General features: G+C 44.2%; 1 protein-coding gene across 2 annotated transcripts in view; it reads left to right on the forward strand.

Annotated features, from left to right (window-relative positions):
* Positions 1 to 22,698, forward strand: part of ZC3H12C (zinc finger CCCH-type containing 12C) — a 77,366-nt gene that overhangs the window by 35,514 nt on the left and 19,154 nt on the right. For both annotated transcript variants that reach the window (XM_075546563.1, XM_075546564.1), the window contains exon 2: positions 5,326 to 6,083. In XM_075546563.1, coding sequence (XP_075402678.1) covers positions 5,326 to 6,083 — 758 coding nt within the window. The remainder of the gene's footprint in view (positions 1 to 5,325; positions 6,084 to 22,698) is intronic.

A 22,698-nucleotide genomic window follows, 5' to 3' on the forward strand; every position in this document is an offset into this window, starting at 1 on the left:
GGTGAGAGATGTGCCAAGCTATGTGGTGAGAACATTCAGAAAATCTGCTCCTGACACTGGGGGCGGGGGTGGGGGGTCAGTGGGCACACAAGAACCCACAAATAGTAAAGAGCCATCCTGTCCCAAACTTGCATTCAGCAAATGCAGAAAGCTACCAAGTTTCTGAGAACTTTTACCAAATGAGTCGTGCTTCATTGTCTCCTACTGAAGTGACACAGAAATTTAGTTCGTTTTTCAACAAATGCAGTTACTTAATTTTTTTAATGTATTAGGCCACTAGCAAGAAATATTGTTTGAGTTTCGGATACATTGTCTGGAGGGGCAGCTGTAGATTTGTAAATATAGAAATAGGTTCTCAAGCCATCACTTTTTGCCAGTACCGTCTGTGGGCAAGAAGATGGCATACAAATACGATTACAGTGGGCCCCAGATGTAAGTAAAGTTTAAAAGTTGAGCAGATAGTTTATGCCCTGGTCGTTTTTTATGACTAAGAGACTGTAAACCATGACGTCCTGAGTGTATGACACTTGTGCTGCTTGTCGTTAGAAGAAGGGCAATCCTCCTGTTGGTGAAGATGAGCCCCGCAAGTCGGCATTTGGGTAAATGCAGAAGCCCAGAAGCCGAACAGAAGGCCTAGAGATTGAAAAAAGAAATGCAGTTTCTAACTTAGATGAGGTGTCATACATTTTGTGATGTTCATGGAATATCTTTTATCTTTTTCAAAATTGCCTTGATCGTTTTTAAGGCACTAGACAAGTCGCATAGATAGCATTCTTTGTCCCTCAATTTTTTAAATAACACCCGCCGTGCATTCCATTACATTGACAAGTGCTGCAGCCTGTGAAAATATTTTTTATTTATTTTTAAATCTTAAGGCTAGCACTTAATTTTTTTCAGTGCTTTCAAGGTACTGCTAAATTCTGTTTTTTAAGTGCCCTGTTACATCAGGGCAATTAATCTGTAACTAATTACAAGTGGGTAAGAGAGCATTTGAGAGATTAACCTTTGAAAAGCCCAAATCTTGACCATGTGAGCCATGACAAACCAGGTGATATCAAATTTGTATTATGGGATGGAGAAATTACATGCAGCTTGTAGGCCTGGTAATACGATGAGCTCATTCATATTACTTGTACCTTTCCCTGTTTGGGCTACTGCTTTGCAGGCTCTGAAAATTACTTAACTGCTTATCAACTACAAGATGGGATTGGCTGGCTTTATCTTAGCTAACCAATAATGAAATATAGAAGACAAGAAGACCAATCAGTGAGAAAAAAAGTTCAGGCACAATATTTTAGAAGAAAAAATCATGCTTAAAAAAAAAGTAGGTCAGGCTTATACTTATGCTTAGCCTTAAAAATCATGCCGGCCCGATTGCTGGTGACTTCTTATTTAAGCATGCAGACTTTACATGAATTATCACATGATAGGTAAGAGGTATTGGCATACAATTGAGTTTTACCAGGTAGAATATTATCAAGCAACCGATATTTCGTACTTTATCATTATAACCCTAGGTCATTGACACTGTTTTAAAAAATTTAGATTGTAAGTAGAACATTGCGGGGGTGGGGGGGTTGTGTTTTTTTTTTGGTTTGTTTTTGTTTTTAAGAGCAGTTAATTTTTCTTGTGAAAGCTTTGTAGCACTTGACATTGTTTCTATGGAAAGTGTGGAGATGAAGAATAATTTCACTTACCCTGTAAGTATAAGATTTCATCCGTGCTTCTCACAAGTCGCTCATCTTAAGTGACACAGCCCAAGAAGGAAGCACTAGCGCCCAACATTAAAATGATATTTCCTAGTTCAAGTCAGGGGTTTGGTCAGTGAGTCGTTGTCTGGGAAGAATGATCTCACAACAGCACTTATGCAAAACCCAAACTTTTCAGGGGAGATCAAAAATGTGGCCCATTAATATACACTTCCTGCAGGCAGAGCAGATTGTGGGGTGACCGAACAATGATGTCGGAGCTTCCAGATTGGTTTGGCAGCTTCATTGTTCTCGGAGGGTAAACCAGACGCACTTAAGTCCCAGTCTCTTGTATAGGCTTTTGTTCACACCAAATGATTCCGGCACTACGCTAGCATTCATGAGGGCATGCTAAAGGCGTGCAGCTTAGCAACCAGCTTCCAGTTGCCAGGCAGCCCAGCCTCCAATAGATTCCCCTTGTTCAGGATCCTTTTGGTGGGAGCCACATGAAGGCCGAGGTGCAGGTTTTTCTTTTAACTGTATCCCTTTATTAAGACGCTCTTGTGATTTGTTACTTGCTTTATGGTGTCAGAGCGTCACAGTAGTTAATAAATCACCGAGTGTGAAGCTCTGCTCTCAAACCCCCTTCCTTTAATTCTAAATAATTGGACTCAGGCATATCCATATTAATAGAAAAATTTTTTTGAAATGGATAGAGCTTCATAAAGGAACAGATGTCTACAGACCTCTCCTAAGGGATATTCGTTTTTATCAATCGTGCAATTAGGAGCTGCGAGAGTTTGCTGTTTCTTTAAAGCTCGGTGACCAGAGGAACAGTGGTAGTAAAGTCACCTGTTTCCTTCGGGGAGAGAGAAAGCCTGAAGAAGCCCTGTGGCTGTGAGTCGGAGTTCTACAACAGAGGGCATTTAACTGTGCTGTTTTCACGCTCAGGGGTCCGTAATCCAATGTAACTATGGCTGTGTTAACCGTGCATAATATTTATTTCACTATCCAGACATGCTTCACTCTCTTATTTAAAGTTACCAAATACACATTCAAAACTGTGACATCTCAAAAAAATAGCTTAGCATTTTTCTCTTAACATTTATATAATAGCTCCTTTCTGGTGTAAATAAGATGTTGAAGAGCGTTAGAATAAAATGTTTTCCCAAATTTCTTTAATAGGTTATTTAAATAGGTGTTCTATGACAGCCCCCAATTCATCTCCTGCTGCATGCTAATGGTATCCTGGACTTAAACAAAGAAAAAAGGCTGTCAGGTTGATTCTGCCGCATGGTAAACCCTGTGGGACAGACTGGAGTGCCCCCCATCAGGCATCCAAAGTTGTAATCCTTAGGGCAGCAGATGAACTTCCTGCTACGTGGTTCTGTGGAGTGGTGGGGGTGGGGGTTGTATTGAACCCACCAACCTTTCAGATGGAAGTCAAGCACCTAACCACTAGACCACATTACACCAGCCGGGGCATTTTAAGAGCAGACAAGCTAACGGGGACAAATCCTATCCTGTTGTGACATCATCTTTGCAGTGAAGCACAAGAAAATCGAAGTGAACAGTAAAAAACTTTTATATGGGTGAAAATGAGAGAAAGATGACCTTTTAGTCGACGATAGCCAAACTTTCTGCCAAGAAATTGCGACTTAACTCGTGGGGACCATGTGTGGGCAGAGTGGGTTCAGCAGCAGATGGACAGGCATTTCTTCCAAGGCCCCTCTGAGTAGGTTCGAGCCACTGACCTTTCGGTTAGTTGTTGAGCACTTCACTGCTTGTGCCACCCAGGGATACCCACAAAACTCAGAAGGCCTTTCTCGCATATTCTCAGCTATTTGCTGCTCATTTTTGACAGGACATATTGAAATGCTCTGCTTTCCATAAATCTGCATAGAATTAAGTATCTCCTTCTCCTCCGGCATCCCTGGTCCTGAATAAGAGTGGTGCCGGGTCAAACGTTATATTCTGTCACCCTGTCCGGAGTGCACAGGACAATTACTCTATTCATGTCTCATTAATTTTGTAACTGTTGTGTTATCTCTTGGCTGTTCTAGAATAGATGATGCTCTTTCGCTGTGGTGTCTTGAGTGATTTTTAAAATTTCTTTTAATTTAAGATGTTAGTAAGATCCACTGGGACCAAGGACAATGTTCAAGCACTAAAAGTTCTCATTTTCCGGTAGCTCACAGGGCTTTCTCGCAAGCATTTTCTTTCTTTCTTTCTTTCTTTCTTTCTTTCTTTCTTTCTTTCTTTCTTTCTTTCTTTCTTTCTTATTATTAGTACTAGTATTTTAATCATTTTATTGGGGGCTCATACAGCTCTTATCACAATACATACATCCATCCATTGTGTCAAACACATGGCACAAATTTGTACATTTGTTGCCATCGTTGTTCTCAAAACATTTGCTTTCTACTTGAGCCCTTGGTATCAGCTCCTCATTTATTTCCCTCCCTCTCCCACCCTTTCTCCCTCCCTCATGAACCCTTGATAATTGTTTTTCATATCCTACACTGACCAATGTCTCCCTTCACCTAATCTTCTGTTGTCCATCCCCCTGAGAGGGGGGTTATATGTAGTTCCTTGTGATTGGCTCCCCCTTTATTCCCCGCCTTCCACTTCCACTCCAGGTATCGCTACTCTCATTATTGGTCCTGAGAGGTTTATCTGTCCTGGATTTCCTGTGCTTCCAGCTCTTATCTGTACCGGTGTATATGCTCTGGTCTAGCCAGATTTGTAAGGTAGAATTGGGTCGTGATAGTGGGGTGAGGAAGCATTAAAGACCTAGAGGAAAGTTGTATGTTGCATCGGTGCTACACTGCACCCTGACTGGCTCGTCTCTTCCCCAAGACTCTTCTGTAAGGGGATGTCCAGTTGTCTATAGATGGACTTTGGGTCTCCACTCCCCGCTCCCCATCATTTGCAATAATATGATTTTTTTGTTCTGGTTCTTTGATGCCTTCTCAAACATTTTTCATGAATCCTGTCAGAGAATATGTATAGAGCCCATCATTGGCATGTCCAAAGTGCATCTTATGATATTTTGTATCATCCTAGAAACAAATTTTTCTTTAAAAATGGAAAAATCTCTTCCATCTAGATGGAACACCGTGAGTTTGGAGAGCTGAACAAACTGGGTTGAAAATCCAGTTCTTGTGGATCTTGGTCCAGAGGGGTAGCATTTGCTCAATAGCAGAGTTAGAAGGGCAGGAAAGCTGGGCACGTGGACACAGAGCCGCAGGTGAGGCTGAGGAGAGCGCTGCACAGCGTGGTGGTCGCCCCACACTGACAAGACCACGGGTGTTTCAGCTGCAGACCGGGAGCCCGGTTTGCTTCTAAACTTCCACCTAAACCGCAATTAAGATAACCCAGTTCCACTCCCGACTTGTTCTGTTGCTCTGGGAGGGTGACATAGCCTCCCTAATTCATGCCTTCTTCAGCTAAAGAAACCAGGAGGTGCTGAGTGCAGGGGGAGGGACTTTGCACTTCCTTGGCAATGGCATTAAAGTGGTGAGAAGGGATAGACATATATACAAAGGAGGATTGGCCCTCTCAAAACTTCTCCATGAAGACGGAAATGTAGCAAGAAATATGAAATCCTAACTCGTTTACTTTTCCCCCCTCTTAGGAATACGGCGCACTTTGCATTCAGGAATACAGAAAAAGCAGCCAAGTGGACTCAAGTCCACGCAGCAGCTTCATGGGCTTGAAGGATCATCTGGCGCACGACCTAGGTCACCTTTATGTGGAGACAACTGGCCCGCATTTAAGTGCAGCTGTCCCTTGGCCAATGGTAGAAAAACCAACAATGGATAAAGTTCCTTCCGGGAAGGAAGATCCGGAAAAAGAGGTGTCTGGAGAAAACGCCAGCGCTGGTGACTCTGCGGAGAGCGCACATTCTGGTAAAGAGGCGGAGCCGTTGAGTAACCTTCCCGTGGAGCCGGGCTTGCATACCAAGACTCACAGACAGCTGTGTCGGTCTCCCTGTTTAGAGCCTCCCATCCTGAGACGCACCGAGACCCTGCAGGGCTTTAAACCCGAAGAGCCGCAGGCGACATCCAGGGACGCGAAGAAGCCCCCCGACGTGGTCCGAGAATACCAAACCAAGCTGGACTTTGCACTGAAGCTGGGTTACTCTGAAGAGCAGGTGCAGCTTGTGCTCTACAAACTTGGGACCGAGGCTTTAATCAATGACATACTGGGAGAACTGGTCAAACTTGGCAATAAAAGCGAGACTGATCAAACCGTTAGTCTCATTAACAGTGTCATGCGGGAAACCTCCTCCCTGGAGTCTCAGAGGTCTGAGTCACCAATGCCAGAGATGGGAACGGATGATGGGGAAAACTTGAGACCAATCGTGATCGATGGCAGCAATGTAGCAATGAGGTAAGTGGCAAAGTGTTTTCTGAAAATCATTTCCCAATATTCTTTACAAGTCATTTCCAATTTTGTCACACTCTTCTGACAACCACTGAAATCCATCTTACACGACATCCCAGCATTGATTTTATAGTTTTAATTGGGTCTCTCCTACTTTGCTCTCAGTTTACTTCCAGGATACTCAGCCACCTCTCCCCCACGCCATCGAGTCAACTTCGATCACAGCAGCTCCATAGCACAGGGTAGAAAGTACAACTCCCACGGGTTTCTGAGGCTGTAAGTCTTACTGGGAGAAGACAGGTTCATCTTTCTCCCTCAAAGCATCTGGTGGGTTTGAACCCCTGACCCTGAGGTCAGCAGCTCAGTGCTTAACCCACTGCATCAGCAGGACTTCTTATCCTCACCCAGTCACTCCTAATTAAAAGCACCCTTTGCTCCAGAGAAGTCTCTTCTTTTCTTCATCTGACTCAATTGCTGTAGGGAAAAAAAAAACCCAAACTGCTTATTCCAGATTTTGCTTTAAACATTAGTCAAGCAAAGCGCCTGAGTATGACAATATCCAGCAATTTTGGTAAAATTTGGTATTTATTTGGTAAAATAAATAGCCTATTTCTTCACGAAGTTAGTTATTAGGAGGGAAACCCCCTAATTCCCTTAGAAAATAAGCTTTTTTAAAAAAACTGTTAACTAGAACTAACCAAAGATAGTTTCAAGGTTTTTGTCCCATCTAACAATTGCAATTTAAAGCTAATTCCTTAGAAACTGAGGGTGGGGGGACCGAGTTCTAAAAGAAAAGCTGCTAAGAAAAAAACTTTTTTGAATGAATTTTTATTCTAAAAAATTTGAAATACAAACTGCAATCAGTATATAGTTAACTGCCCCCAATGTTCAAAATACTGTGAATATTAATATGAACAATAAAAATGTATAAAGACATTAATTCTTCTTTAAAGAATTAGCGTTTCACATCATGTTTCTCCAAATGGGATCTGAGGATAATTAACCACAAAACCATCTAGAGAACTCGTTGAAAAGGCAGATTCTATAACAGTCCTGTTCAGTTGAGTCAAACCCACATATGTCATTTTAAATAATTCTGGCAGCCACTTTAAAGAGTAAAAAGAGACAGATCAGTGAATTTGAATAATATATATTATTTCAGAATAATATGTGCAAATGATCAGTTTAATGTGCTATCACCGATTCATTCTCAGCCTTTGAACTCTGTTCTGAATCTTACATTGACAGTGCATTGAGCATCTCCGTTCAGCTTAACCACGGTTAATTACCCCCGATTGTGGCTTGGATGGCCAGTGCAGTTCGAGAGCCCACGCAGGCCGCACAGGCAAGCTCAAGGGCAGCTAGCCTCGTCCTTCTCCCTCAGCCAAGTGGGGATTTGGAGAAGGGCGACCTTGTGCTGGCAGTCCACCACTTACCTGACAGCACCCCGCCCCCGGCTCCTGAAGTGCCTCCACAGAGGCATCTCCTTTTGTGACACAGACTGACACTGGGGAGCTGCTGTGTTCAGTAGGTGGCAGCAAGCTCTTCCAGACAAGAAGGAGCAGCCGCTGTGTCCTGTTCAGAATAACCGTTGCAGGTGCAGGCACCATCCTTTTCCTCCTTTCTCTTATGAGCAAACTGAGAGCTGATGCATTTAAGTTACTTGCCGAAGACAAAATGTAATGAAGCCCAACTATGTCTGACTTCCCGGTCTGAGCTCTTTTCATAAAGTAATGAAAGCAGAAAAACAAACTGAAAAGCTTCCACCAGATCTTTCGAGGCCTTGAATGCCAAGCCAGAGAATTTCAATGTGGCTTGGTAACTCAAGGGTGATTGAAGTTTTTGAGTAAAAGAGTGTCGAGGAAAAGTTGGGCCTTTTGGTGATACTCAGGCAGTAGTGTTTAAAGTAAACTATACAAACCCCACTGCCGTCAAGCTGACTCTGACTCATGGTTACCCTACATGGGGGTGTTGCTCCAGAGACTGTGTAAAGGTTTACAAGAGCGTGTAGCCCCATCTCACTCCCACAGAGCAGCTGGTGTGTTTGAAGGCTCATCTTGCTGTGAGTGACCCAACACTCATCTGCAAACGCCACCAGGGCTTCTTAAAGTGTGTCCTAGAGAAGGTGGGAATTAGACGCAAGAACAACATGGACGCAGTTAGCCCGTTCCAGTAGAGTACAGGAGGCCTCGAGGAGTTGTTGTCTATAGCGACATGACATGCAAGTACACGCCCTCAGGAACACGCCCTCGGTTTCACCTTTCCCAAACTCGGCCACTGAATGATTCTTCTTCAGTGTATTAATTTGCATTGGTGACTTATTACCTTAGGGAGGTGCTAATACGTAAGGCCCAAAGGTCATGAAATTGTCAAGGGAAAGAGTTTGAGGCGCCCCTATAACCATAATTACACACCCAAATCGCCAGAGTGTTTTTAAATACATCTTTTCAGTGTCCACTCTTGGAGGATCTGATTCAATGAGGCTGAATATAAGAAGTGAAAGAGTAGAGACAATCTCTCTTGAGAAAGAAAGGGAAGCAAAAGGAGGAAGAGGAGCCGGGGAAAGAATTTCATTCTCTTTTCAAGACGAAGACGACACCGTGCAGTCGGCTGGTTGGGAAGGTGTCCTCGCGGTACTGTGGTTCAGGCAGCAGCTGTCCTCAGGAGAGAGAGAGAGACCCGGCACCTACCGTATATACTTGAGTATAAGCCAACCCGGATACCAGCCGAGGCACCTGATCTTACCACAAAAACTGCATTAAGATTTTTTGCTGAAAAACGCGACTTCTACACGAGTCTATACGGTAGTCTCCACAGGAGAAAAAAGAGAGCAATCATGAGTGTGACTTTGGAAACAAAGTTCTCAAAGAGAATTTGGCATTAGACGGAAGTGTACTTTCGGAGAAGGCCAAACTTTGAGGGGGAGAAGCAACCTGAGGTTTAGGAACCTGGTTTCTAAAGGGAAGTTGAGAGTCGGCACTAACCCCACTGCACTGAGTCGTTTGGTTTGGGAGAGCTCTTCCGAGTGACTCGGATAGACAGCCGTCTGTAAGTCAATGCCATAATTGGGTCGGCCTCACCTCGTCTTCCCAATTGAAATGAAAAGCAATTGAGTCACTAAGAGTTAACATAAAAGCCTAGCCCTTACTCGTCGCACCTGACGAGAATTGTCCCCAGAAAGCTCTGCTACAAACGTAGGTAGCACAATTCAGCCATCTCACACAACCCGTTCTCGGGGGCCATGAAAACAAACGTGCACTGCCATCTTAGTTGGGCACCATCCCACTTCCTTAGATGGAAAGATAGGACGATGCAGACTCGTTTCTTTCCTCCACCCTGTGTTTTAATCTGACAACGTCAATGAAGTGCTTCAGGCATTTCGGGGGAGGACAAGTTGATATGCAATCTATTATAGCAGCGCTGCCCTGCCAGTCACAATAAAGCATAATGCCATGGTCATAAGTCTGAAAGTGCCGCGTCTCGTGAAAATGCATAGTAAACTTCTCTTTGCTGCCGTTTACCAAGATCTACATCAAGTAGCAAAGTCATTTAAAAAGACCTATCTTTCAGATCCAAATCTTAATTAAGCCAAAATGCAGAGGTATTTTGTCTGTTTAATGTTGCCTAAAATATAAGAAGCTTTTGCTTTTGAAATTAGTTTTTCACACATGGTAAGTTTAGCAAACCTAGTTTACTTATTACATATGATAAATAAATGTTGGCCCTCAGGGGGGCTGGTTCAGTATAGAGAACCATTTCTTTCTCTTTCTGGTCTCCCAGGCAGATTTCCCTGTGTAAGGTAAATATCTCTTCATTTCATTGAATTTATAAATGATATAAATATAAATGACTATTCAGATGTAGATGAGCATAGGAAAGCAAGCAACATTTTATTAAAAGGACAAAAATAGACTTTTTACAGAACTTCAATTCTCTACACTATGATTCTTAACAATTCACTTAAACTCTCAAACCTCAGTTTACAAAAGTGGAAGAAGGTGAATGTCTATCTTATTTGGGCTCATCATTAGTATTCAAAAGCCAGTCTCAGCCCAGAACATAGTAACTCATCTCATGAGAAGTGGGCTGTGTGCATTTTTCACTCAGCGTTTAGCAAGCGTAGTACTGTAACAGACGGTCTCGTTCTCATGATCCCTGCCTCAGGTCCACATCACCACTGGTTTTCAGTGATGCCTTTTACAGCATAGTGACGGTCACGCGCATGCTTAGAGCTGGGTGGACTCCAGAATTGGCCAGGAATGATTCACATGATCAGAATATGCAGCAGAGCGCCCATAGTTGCGGACAATCCAAACAAGGGAGGGTGGTGCAGCGGTAAGCCCCAGAGAGTATGTCAGTTCCTTAATTAATTCCACTCCAGTTAAGTTGAAGATAAAGCCCAGTTTGCTTAGTGGGGCTTCCACATCAGCTCCTGCTGGCGTGGCCTAGGAAGGATGTTGTACATTTCAAAAGGACAGAGTCTAAAATCCCAGCCGTCCATGGCTGGGTCGCCAGAGACCGGATAGAAGCCAGGTCAAAAGTATCCAGTTAGTGTTACAGTGCTGGTCATGCTCTCTAGGCTTCTGTATACAAAGTTTTGGTAAGCCGTTTTTCCCATGGGAGGTTGCTCCATCAGTTTGCCCACCAACAGCAGGGTCACGTCTTCCCTTGCATTTCCAGTGTGGTTTGACTTGAACGTCCAGTCGGGTTTGCTTACCACTCCTGTGAGGAGCATCTCTAGATTTGAGATGACGTGAGCACAATGGTGTGCGCCATCAACTGGGATAGTCTTCTTCCTCTCTCCCCTCTAGAGAAACTGACCCCAGCTGCGGGACGACGCCTCGGTTGAAGTGGTTTTTGAGATGGATGTAAGGGGGTGACAGATGGTTCGTAAGCATTAGACAGGCTCCCCTCATGTTGCCTTGCAGTGAAGCATGCCTCCTTATGCATTGTATTAATTTTGCTTTTACAAATGTGCCGTACTAATAGGGACTCTGAGTAAGTATGTTAAATTAAGAAGTCACCAAAAGTTGACAGGAAGAAGAAAAACTTGGTTCCTAGATACCTGGAGCCCGGCCCGGCAGAGTTTGTGGTAGCTGTTTAACTGATGGGAAAAGGAGCCAGGAGGGCGGGGTTCGCTGTTCAGACCCACCAGTCTCTGCAGAAGAAAAAGGAGACACTCTGCTCCCATAAAGAGTGACAGCCTTAGAATCCCCCAGGGGCAGTTCTCCTACAGGGTCGCTGTAAGTCAGAGTCCACTCAATGGCAGTGGGCCCAAAAGAGAACCTAGTGTTTGGAAGTAGAAGATGAGTAAACTAAGTTTAACGAAAGCCCCAAACTTTGACATATAAAATCTTAAGCACTGAAGAAGTGCTTGGAATCCGAAACCGAAACAAAATAGAGATTGAATGGAGCTGGCCTAACAAATCCCAACAAAAGACTGCAGTTGCTTTCAATTCTTTTTTTTTTAAAGCCCACAAGAATGTGGCCACTTAGCAGCAAACAGAACTTCTTTCTTAATAGCGTGCATAGTTGATCGTGTAGGCCTGCTACGAAGTTAGTCTCCCAGCTAGAGAGAGACATAGAACAAAGCATGGTTCGTATAGGTCATATTTCTGAAGTGCAATTCTTCTGCTACCGTTTTTGTTTCTTCTACGTAACTTTCACTATTCCTCACGATCTGTGTCCTCATTAAACTTGAGATACTGCAGCACGTGGATGGGGGGTGGGGGGGGTCAATCTGCAGGAGTCTTGGAGCCCTGCCTGTATCGACCCTCTAAGCCATAGAGAACCACCAGAAGAGAGAGTTCAGACAAGGGAAGGGGGACATAGTGAAATTGGTCTAGAAATCTAGAGGGTAGATTTGAGGACTGGAGACCAGGGTCTTGATGTTTGAAAATATATACAAAATGCACCAGTAATATCACCGTTTTCTAGATCCAGTCATATGGCACAAAATCGAAAAGTAAGCCATTGTCTTGACAAGTTACAGCCTCTGGCTGAGAGGCGCACGTGGCTAACCAGCTGGTGTGGGCACAAATCCCAGTGTTACCTGGGATGTGGAAAACACCCCGGGAGGGTTGCAGTGGTTTTCTTAAAGTCCGGACAGATTTCAGCCAGTGTATGAACAGAGGCTGTACCCTAAGATGTGTTGCCGTGACAGCTTCCTCTTGTGAAGAATTGTGGGCTAAACAACAAGCAGAGCAGGACTTCCGCTCCTGAGGTACAAAGCTGATTGTGCATGCGGTGCACTTGGAAAGTTCTAGGAACTTAAGAACTCTCTCTGGTCTGAATCGGCATATGGAAGACCACCTTGCCTTAAATGTTTGCCTCCAGTGCTTTGGCTAGATTGCTGCCCTGTTCACAGTTCAACTCCAGAGCAGACGGACAGCGGAAAAAACCATCCTAGGGACACAGGCAGAGGCTGGGAGGGAAGCTGCGGGCTACCGGAGTCTGCCTCTCTCCACAAAGCCGCACTGAACTTAAGCGCAGCAGCCTTGTATGAGCCAGCATGGTGGCCACCAACCACATGTGCCGTCTGAGTTCTTGGAATGGGTCCGGTTCAGCTTGCGACCATCCCTAGGGGTAAAATATGCCCCAGATTTTGATCGTTTAGAGCAAAAATGTGAACTATGATAGTATTATTGCTGCTCTATTGAGTTAAATTGAATACAATACTAAAATTAATTTCAACTACTTCTTTTGCAAACGTGGTTGGTTACTAGATCATTCAAAATTATATTTGTGCTTCATGTCATAGATTTATTACCCAGTCTCTCAGTAGAATGCTTTACTAAATCCCAATTTATTAGAAATAATATTAATTAAATGACAGTTTAGTTCCCATTAGGCTCAGAATCAAAGGTATTACAGATTAGCTGCCCACATCCTGTTTATTTCATTGTTTAGAGAAAATTATTAGAGGCTGCAAAAAAAAAAGCCCAAGAATCAAAACTAGATTTTTAAAAATTTGTTTGAAATTGTTACTTTTGACTCTCACAAAGATAAGCCCCATTTATACTCCACTGTAACTCTGGCTAGCCTTAAGGCCACACTTGAAATTGCAATCCATATCATGCATTCTAATAGCCCCCCTCCCCCAGGGCAGGAAACGTTCCTGTTATCTCAAGTGTGCTTATTTCAGGAAGCCACAACATTTAGTAATCCTATTGCATATGCATAAAGTTAATTACAGACTTCCACCTAAGAGATGGAGTGTGGGAAGGGGTGGGGGAGGGGACTAGCAGGACTAGCCTCCACATTTTCCATTGTTGTTAATAACCAGACAGTTTTACATCTAGACAGATGTGTTCTCTTCAGCATGTTCAGAATGCCCTACTTGGACCTAGAAGTACTTCATATATTTCCTATCATCTTGCCTGAAATCATGGGTCTTCCAAGGTCAGAGAAATAGTTCTCCTTTCCTCTCCCATTTCCTTTTCCTTTAGCAGCGCGAAGGCTACCTCTCTCGACTGTACCAGCCAGGGGTTAATCATAAATTGTTTCATCTTAAGACTTCCTTAGCCATTTTGGTGTTGAATGTTTCCGTTACCTTAAACCAGTGCTTTTTCACACTTCGTTTCATCCACCCCAATTACTCATGGAAGTGCAGTACTTAAAACAAACAGCAGCAGAGTTTTCATTGACTTAAGGGCAGCCACAGGGTGAATTTCCCACTCCATAATTCCATTCCCTGCTCTCTAAGAAGAACTGGAGTCTCTGGGTAGCAAAAAGGGTTAGCCAAAAGGTTGGTCGTTCTAAGCCACCCAGAGGGATGTGGCAAGACAGACCTGGTGATCAAAGGGTTACCAGCTGGAAGCCCCATTGGAAGCCTGCTACAGACACGTGAGGTGGAACTGACTGGACAGCACTGAACACAGTCCTTTTCTTTGAAGGACGTCCATGTTCCCTGTCGTGGACTTGCTGGTTGCAGTCCAATTTGATGAACATTGATTTAAATGATCTATAACAGAGCACGGATCTAGTTTTCAGCTGGTGAGAAATAAGTGTAGCTTCAAAGTGATCTTGGTAGGTCAGAACAAGAGGTCACAACCAATGAAGCTCGTTAGCTATGTGAGTGGTGAAATTTAAGCATAAATAAATAAATGGTGATCCTTCAGTCTGAAAGTTAAAAGGCTAGATGCCCACGTGACTCATGAACAGCTGGGATAGAAGCATCATGGGGTTCAAGGCCCACAAACAACGTGTGAAGTTTAGTGGAACTGCCACGATAGAAGGTCCGATGTTCCCATTTCACTTTTTGCACTGGTCACCGAGGAATGATTTCTGGATCAAGGAGAAGAGCCAATAGTTCCTTATTGAAGATGGTCTTTAGCTGCATTTCTTTGCTCTCTTGAAAAAGGGGGTTGGTGGCTTAAACTGCTGTTTAAGAAACAATACAGATGTAATGGACATTGTTTTAACCATCACTAAATACTTAAATTAGGGAGGTTTAAAGCTATTTTTTAAGTTTCTTAAAATTAAAACCTATTTTTACATATATAATACGCTTTATATATGAGGCCTAATTTTTTAGAACTTTATCAATTCACCAAATATTTGATGAGTACCTGAACTTCATATTAATAATTTAACATTTAGGACTTCATATTAATAATTTAACATTCAATAAATATTTTATGACAAGCGTCATTATTACCCTATGACTAATATCCAGTACGCTCTGACTTTCTCTCATCTGATGAAGCTAACTATATCTAAATTTGAAAGAACCTAATCGTAAAGATTCAACTAGCGCTTGCTAGGTTAAAAGGGTCTTTTGTAGACAGTCCAGTGAGAACCCCGCTGATGGGATTCCTTACCAGAGGTGCCATAGCAGAGTGGCCCCTTCGAATCATGGAAGCTTTGTAATTCTGCGTTAACCCCCTCACGGACTTAGGTGATACACAGAGCATTGTAGAATAGCAAAGGCGCCCTGGTGGTCTCATGAGAGGTAAGCACTGGGCTGCTAACCAGAAGGACGACCCTTCAACCCACCAGGAGTAAGCCCAGACCATCTATTTCCATGACGATTCATGCCCTTAGAAATTCAATGGAATAGTCAGGCCTGCCGTGTGCTAGAGGGTCGCCATGAGTCGGAACCAACTCAACAGCACTGAGGTGTGCTTTTGGTTGTGTGTGTGTGTGTGTATGTGTTTTGGTTTTTTGAAAAGCATTTTATTTTAGTCTCCTGATTATCTTAATCCTTTTTTTGGGGGGAGGGGGGTAGGATCAGATGTCCTTTTAGAAAGAAAATATCAGTGATTTCCAAGCATTAAACATGCTGCTCAAAAACAAACAAACATGTTGCTCTTTTTTTTTTTAAAAATCACAATTTGTTATGTATGCTCAGATGAAATCTAATACAGGTTTCTTTTGATGGGTGTGACTTTCATTACCAAGCATGTTTTTCCCGTTGTCTAAACTGTACGACTGAGGGGACCTGCGGGAGAGAGGGCAGTGCTGTTTGCCACAGCCTTCTGTGACCACACCCCTGCACTCTGCTCCGTGGTCAGCCTCCTGGTGTCAACTCCTTAAGTGCCACCCTCTGTGGAATAGGGTTGTCCCCACTTACCATGGAAAAATTGATGTCCCGAATTAGCAACTTCCCCAAACTCACCCAGGAAAATGATGAGGAAAAGACATAAGCTCATGCCTAATTCCAAAGTTTATGTCATTTTCACTGGATTGGACTCTGGAGGTGCTGTGGGCCATGAATTGGGCTGCTGACTAAGAGTTCAGCTGTTCACACACATCAGCCACTCTTCAGGAGGGAGATGAGGCTCTCTGCTCCCATGAAGATTTGCAATCTTAGAAGGCCTAGGTAGGATCACTTTTAGTGGGAATCCACTCCATGGCAGTAGGTTTTCTTGACAAACTATTTTTGTTTGGATTATTGAAACTGGCTATCCTTTACTTGAAGAAAAAGAAACATTTTATTGGGGACTCTTACCGCTCTTATCACAATCCATACATATATCCATTGTGTCACACACATTTGTACATAAGTTGCCATTATCATTTTCAAAACATTTTCTTTCTATTTGAGCCCTTCGTACTTGCCCCCCTCCCCCATCCTCCCTCCCTCATGAACCCTTGATAATTCTTTTTTTTTTTTTATTTCTCTAGGCCTTCCACTAACCACTGTCTCCCTTCACCCACTTTTCTGTTGGGAGGGTGTTACACATCGATCATGTGATCGATTCCCCATTCTACCCCCATCTTCTCCTTACCCTCCTGGTATCACTACTCTCATTATTGGTCCTGAGGGGTTTATCTGTCCTGGATTCCCTGTGTTGTGAGCTCTTTTCTGTACTCATGTACATGTTCTGGTCTTCTGTACTCATGTACATGTTCTGGTCTAGCCAGATTTGTAAGGTAGAATTGAGGTCATGATAGTGGGGGTAGGAAGCATTAAAGAACTAGAGAAAAGTTGTATGTCTCTTCAATGCTATACTGTACCCTGACTGGCTTTTTTCTTCCTTGTGACTCTTCTGTGAGGAGATATTTAATTGTCTACAGATAGGCATTAGGTCTCCGTCCTGCCCCCCCCCCCTCATTCCCATTGATATGATTTTTTTGTTCTAGGTCTTTGATGCCTGATAGCTGATCCCTTCAACACCTCACGGTCACACAGGCTGGTGTGCTTCTTCCATGTGGTCTTTGCTACTTCTTAGCTAGATGGCCACTTGTTTATCTTCAAGCCTTTAAGACCCCAGATGCTGTATATTTTGATAGCCAGGCACCATCAGCTTTCTTCACCACATTTTCTTATGCACCTGCTTTTTCTTCAGCGATTATATCAGTGATCACAGAATGCTGAGTTATTAGAACAAAGTGTTCTTCCATTGAGAAAGTACTTGAGTAGAAGCCAAATGTCCATCTGTTATCTTAATGCTTAACATATAAAGATATGTACATAGATATGTCCCTATTGTTATATATAAATATATTTACATATGTACATGCCTGTATTTAGACCTCTATAAATATCTTTTGCCTCATAGTTCCTTCCTCTATTTCCTTTTACTTTCCTCTTGTCCCATTATCATGTTTGGCCTTCATTCTGGTTTCAGTAATTCCTCTCAGATGTATTACCCTTGATCAAGCCCCACCAGGCATCCTATGCCCTCCTCACCATCGATTTTAGATCACTTGTTATTCCCTTGTCCCTGGGTTTTACACAGGCTATCCTTGGTCCAGTTTTTTTTAAATCATTTTATTGGGGGATCAAACAGCTCTTATCACAATGTATCCATTCATCCATTGTATCCAGTACATTTGTACATTTGTTGCCATCATCATTTTCAAAACATTTTCTTTCTACTTGAGCCCTAGGTATCAGCTCCTCATTTTTTCCCCTCCCTCTCCCACCCTTCCTCCCTTATGAACCCTTTCGGCCAATTTTTAGAATTCGATTTTAGGTAAATTATGAAAGGGTTTTTAAGAATAGCTTCTCTTTCATCATAACAAACACTGTAGGTAATATATTCAATCAAAGCAAATACCCAAATTATAGCAAGGCCAAATTTGAAGAAGAAAAGGGCCAATGAGAGAGCCTTTTATTGTTTCTCTTTTTTAAAATTCCCTCCGCATCCTCCCACGATCAGAGAACAAAAGACACTTTCTTCCTTAACTGATGCTTCTGTTCTCTTTTTAGGTTTTCCCCGTGCTTTGCCATTTGTCCCCTATCTACCACTGGGAGATAGCAGTCACATTCTAAAATAGCCCTTCCTCTCCTGTGGTTAGCCTCGTTGGTGCATGGGTGTCTAAAAAGAGAAGTGTAGTCTGTGGAAGTGCCTTTCCTAGATAGGGCAGATGGAGTGGTCATACAAGTGGCTTTCCCTATGACTCAGGAAAAGGCCCACAGTCCTTTCTGAAAGCTACATTAAAATATGTGGTCTCCTGAAGTTTTCTCTGCATAACAAAATACACTTTGGGCCAGTCTTATTTACCATTCACTGGACGGTACCTTGATACATTTATTTGTTAAATTGGAGTATAACACGTAAATATACTTTAACCCTCCACTGAAAAGTACGTGTGGTATTATTATTATTGTGACTTCTGATAGACTGGCCTTTCTGGAAGAGCCATAGATCTGATCTGCATTTCGAAGGCGTGACTACAGTAAATATGAATAAAGAGAGTAACCTTTGTTAGATTTATGAGGCTGCGCTTCTAGAATTAAAAAGAAAGCTTTGATAATGAAAGTGCATTTATGTCTCAAAGAGAAATTATGTTCATTTTGGCTCCCCTCCGTTTCCTGTCTTCAGATTCTTAGGGTGCTACCTGGCTCTGGGGATCTCTGGGTAGGAGTGATGGGCTTCATTTACCCCAGTGCAAATCTCAGTCGTCTTTTTCTCAGTGTGGCCTGTAATATATTTCATGTTATTGTCTGGTGCGAGCTCTACAGCGGACTGCTATTGGGGAAGTGGGCAGTGACTCCGTGTGCATCAGCAATTAGCATCCTGGGAGATGTAGTTCTCCTTGTTCCCAGGGAGCCTCTGGTCTTCAGATGTTGGTCCACAGCATGAATGGGCACGTGTTCACCAAACTGGGTGCTTTGCTTCCAGCGGCCCCAAAAACACACAGCAGGTTCCTTTCCAACAGGTTCACAGGAAGGAGTCTGGAGAGAGGTGTGGCCTTCCAAAGAGAAGACCTATTTGCTTGAGTGCCTCCGAGGAGAAAGAGCAGTTGAAAAGCCGTAACTGGGATACTTTTCTGGGTCAAACTAGAAAGGGCCGTTGAAATGGCAGAATCCCAGGTCGCCAGTGCCAGTGACAAGGGACAGGAAAGATTAAAGCCGGGAAAAGCAAACAGGTATATAAGATTCCCGTTCCGGCAGCAGGGTTCCTCAGTTAGGTCAGTTTTTGCCCATTAGCTCGCACCCTTTGCCACCTTCTGTCTGGACTCGCGGCTGAGTGTGGGGTGGCGGGTGGCCTCCCGCAGAGGGGGAGATGCCTCTTTGTTTGTTACTGGCCCCAGATAACAGCGTGCCCCCTCCCCTTGTGAAGACTAACAATTGGCATTGGCGATCTGAAGTTTCTTCTGGTGTTCCTCGTCCCATTGTTTCTGAGGACGACTTCTGCTCCCTGCTCTCTGTTCAATTCCTGGCAACAAGGCTGCCCACAGAAGGAGAGGGGACGCAAGCAGGGTCACTGCTGATCTTGCTCCGAACCCACCCCTACAAATTCAGAACGTGCCTCCGTGAGCCCAGGGTGTCAGGCGTTCCTGCCCCCAAAGAACTGCCTGGGGGAGCCCCTCCTGATGGGTTTGCAGGGTGGGGAGCGCAGCCTGTGGCCGTCCCTGGCTGAAGTCCGGAATTTACTTAGGAGAACGATGCCCCTTTGCTCTCCTGGTGCCTGCAGCGGCCACACTAATGCAGCTCCCTGGGGCTGTCGATGCAAAGCGTTCTTGGAGCCCCTTGCCAAATCTCTGCCGTCTCCCCCAGAGCACTGGAAAATTACTCTTAGCATGGATAATATCAGCCGGGGGCGAAATATGCACTTTCACCCGGCCTGGCCCTCCCTCCAGTCCAAAGAGCCATTTGAGTCACTGGAGCTCCAGGGAGGAGATAGGGCCGATTTCTTTCATGTCAAGATGAAAAGTAAGTTGGTTTGTCTGGCACTGTAATTTCAGTCTCATTTTGCTATGCAGTAGCCTGACTCCTCTTTATGTCCTTTCATCCAAGTTACCAAGGCAACCGCTCACCAATCTGAAGTCCTAACTCTTCGGCACACTCTCTTCTCCAAATTCACAGACTTATTGCTCTTTCCTCTCAAGCACTTCTACTTCTCCAGATATGGTTTGCATGATGGTTTACGGGCGAGTCTTGGCATGGAATCCCTTCAGGATATTCAGATAGGGCTGGCAGTTGTTCCCTTGCCCAGGTCCCACCCCCCATTGAGAATCGTCCTCCAAGAATCACCGTCCCTGTCTGCCAAGACCGGATTGAGGCAAAGAAGAGGCAACTAGAGAGCTCAGAGCTACAGGGGGGGGGGGGGTGAGACAGAGAACTTTGGGTTCCTTAAGTCAGTTCCTCCTGTTTTTTATTCATTCTCTATGGCTTTCTAATAGATTCATTCATGTAGTTCTTTCTCTGTGTGTGTGTGTGTTTGAACAGTTACAATTGTATTTTTTTAAATCATTTTATTGGTCTTTCATATATTTCTTGAGATCCAGAAATACCAATAATCTTTTCTGTTGTTGTTTGGTAGGTTTTAATTTAGTTTTTTGTTGTTGTTTTTGTTGTCGTTTTGTTTTGTTTTTTAAAATCTTTGTGAACATACCAATTTGTCTGTCTCAAAAGAACTTTCCTCTGACCATGAAAAGCTCCTTAAGTGTACCCATCACAGCCATGATAGAGTGAGGTACATCCATGAAAGAGACACCCATGGACAACCTCTGGTTTGTTCCACTCTGTTCTGCCCAGTGATGAGTCAGGTGGACCTCAAAGCCTGTATCACCCACTGTGATCCTTAGCAGCTCACAATGTTCAGGAGACATTTGAAAATCTCTACTGGAAACCAAATCCTGCTGAGCTGAAATAGAGTGAGACTTTGCTATCACACAGGGTCTCATATTAGATCCAAGGGAGCTACCAATCCCCAACCCAATTCAGGGCTTGTTTTCCTCCCTCATCCAAATAGTGAGATTGTGAATTTGTCCATTTCTTCTAGTAATTCTGTCATATTTTCATTACTATGTGAAGGCTTTGTATGTGCATACAAGGATTATAGGTTCCTTTTCAATTGCTCCTTTAATCATATTTTAGCTTTTTGTCCCTAATAATGGCCTGCGTGAAAATGTACTTTTCCCCGGTGTAGTAAAAGAGCTGTGTCAGGTTTATTTGGGTTGATGGCATACTGAGTGTAGAAGATGGAAACAACAGAATACTCAACTACGTACAGATGCTCCAAACAAGCAGGGCTGTCATATTTTCTCAAGGAACGAGAAGCTCAGGGGTGTTGGTCTGTCCGCAGGGGTGTTGGTCTGTCCACCCAGGAAGGTACACTTGCTCCCTCCACGAGCCAAGCACTGTGCGTGGGACGCACCACCCACCACGTCCCCTTACTTCTTGTCCAGAGGGCACTCAGGTTAGCCTCCGGCCAACCGACATGAGGTTAGCCTGAGCAGCTTAAAGCAATCCTGGTTCATTAGTGGAAGGCCCTCTCCTTCCAATGTGTTTTTCCTGGCATAAGGAGAAAGGGACGTGGGGAAGGGAGAGGCTGCCAAGAACCAGCTTTATCGTCTCTCTGTCATGGGACAAGATTCTCCTTGAGCCCCGAGTGTCGACATCCGTGCTTACAGGTGGCGTGTTCTTCACACACGTCTGATGTAAGTTCTGTAATTAGAAGGCAAACGCACGTCTATTTCTAGAGTGACCCAGCGTGACAGCTGCCCTGACCAAACACCCACGCGGTCGCCAGCAAGAAAATGCGTGTGTGGGCCTCTCTCCAAAGCCAGACACGGTCAAACGTTTTCTTCGTAAACCAAGCATCACCTCCCAGGACTGGCAGGGCAATCTCAAGAGCCAGGGCATCTGCAGGACGGGTAGAACTGCACTGTAGCATTTCCGGGGCTGCGAATCTTCACAGAAGCAGATCGCTGCCCCATCTGCCTCCCAAGGAGCAGCTGCCAGGTTTGAACCTGCAGCCGAGGGCACCACCAGACTTCTCCCAGCATCATTACTAACTAACGAGCTAATATGTATTTAGATCCCAACGTATTAATACAAAATAAAAATATAGTAAGATTCCAGCAAGATGAGTTTTGTATTCAGAAACAGTAAGCATAGGCTCTCTCAAAAGCAAGGATTTAAGCGATCAGCCTTGTTAAACCTCTGTGTGCAGGACCTAGGGTACATGGCCCGGTGCTTCTATAGATGAGTTCCTTTGAAATGGTCCCCATGTATAGCAAATGAGGCTATTGGGGTAGATTGCCCACTGACTGCCTCCTAACGACTGGGGCCCTGGGAGCACTGTGGGCTAAGCATTGCTCCACTAGCAACCCAAGATTCAGACCCACCAGCCATTCGGAAGGAGAAAGAAGAGGCTGCCTGCTCCTGGTCTCAGAAGCCTGAAGGAGCCCTTCTGCCCTGCTCTGTAGGATGTGCTAGAATTGGCCCAATGACAACGGGCTGGCTTCCGTGTCATTAGCTGCTCGGCATCCATTCGAGACACGGCCCTTGTCTTACTTGTGATGAATGATTTCAAATCTAAATGCCTATCATACACTATCTAGTCCCAGTTCCCAGAAGATGGATTTGATTTCATTATTTTCCATGAAACCTAATGGCGCTTTGCTCGGCCTAACATGCCCCCTTTCTGACTTTGGAAAGCAGGACCTCAACCCTCGCTTAGCTTCACCCATGTTCTGAAGCCGCCACTGCGGCCGAGCCCACCCTCTCCCCGTGCCCTGGACCATCCAGTCAGGCGGGGACTCAGAACAGTCTTTGTGGTTTGTGCTGATAGCTGTCAGCGTCTACAAAGCAAGGGGGTCTATTTTTGTCCTGGGTCTAAAACTGACTAGCCATATGTTAGACGGGTCTGGTGCTTCCCAGGGAACCTCGGCAGCAACATGTGTGCTCAGGCTGGACGTCCTAGTTGCACTTAAAAGA

This window comes from Tenrec ecaudatus, chromosome 4 (genome assembly GCF_050624435.1).
Source record: "Tenrec ecaudatus isolate mTenEca1 chromosome 4, mTenEca1.hap1, whole genome shotgun sequence".
Classification (NCBI taxonomy): domain Eukaryota; kingdom Metazoa; phylum Chordata; class Mammalia; order Afrosoricida; family Tenrecidae; genus Tenrec; species Tenrec ecaudatus.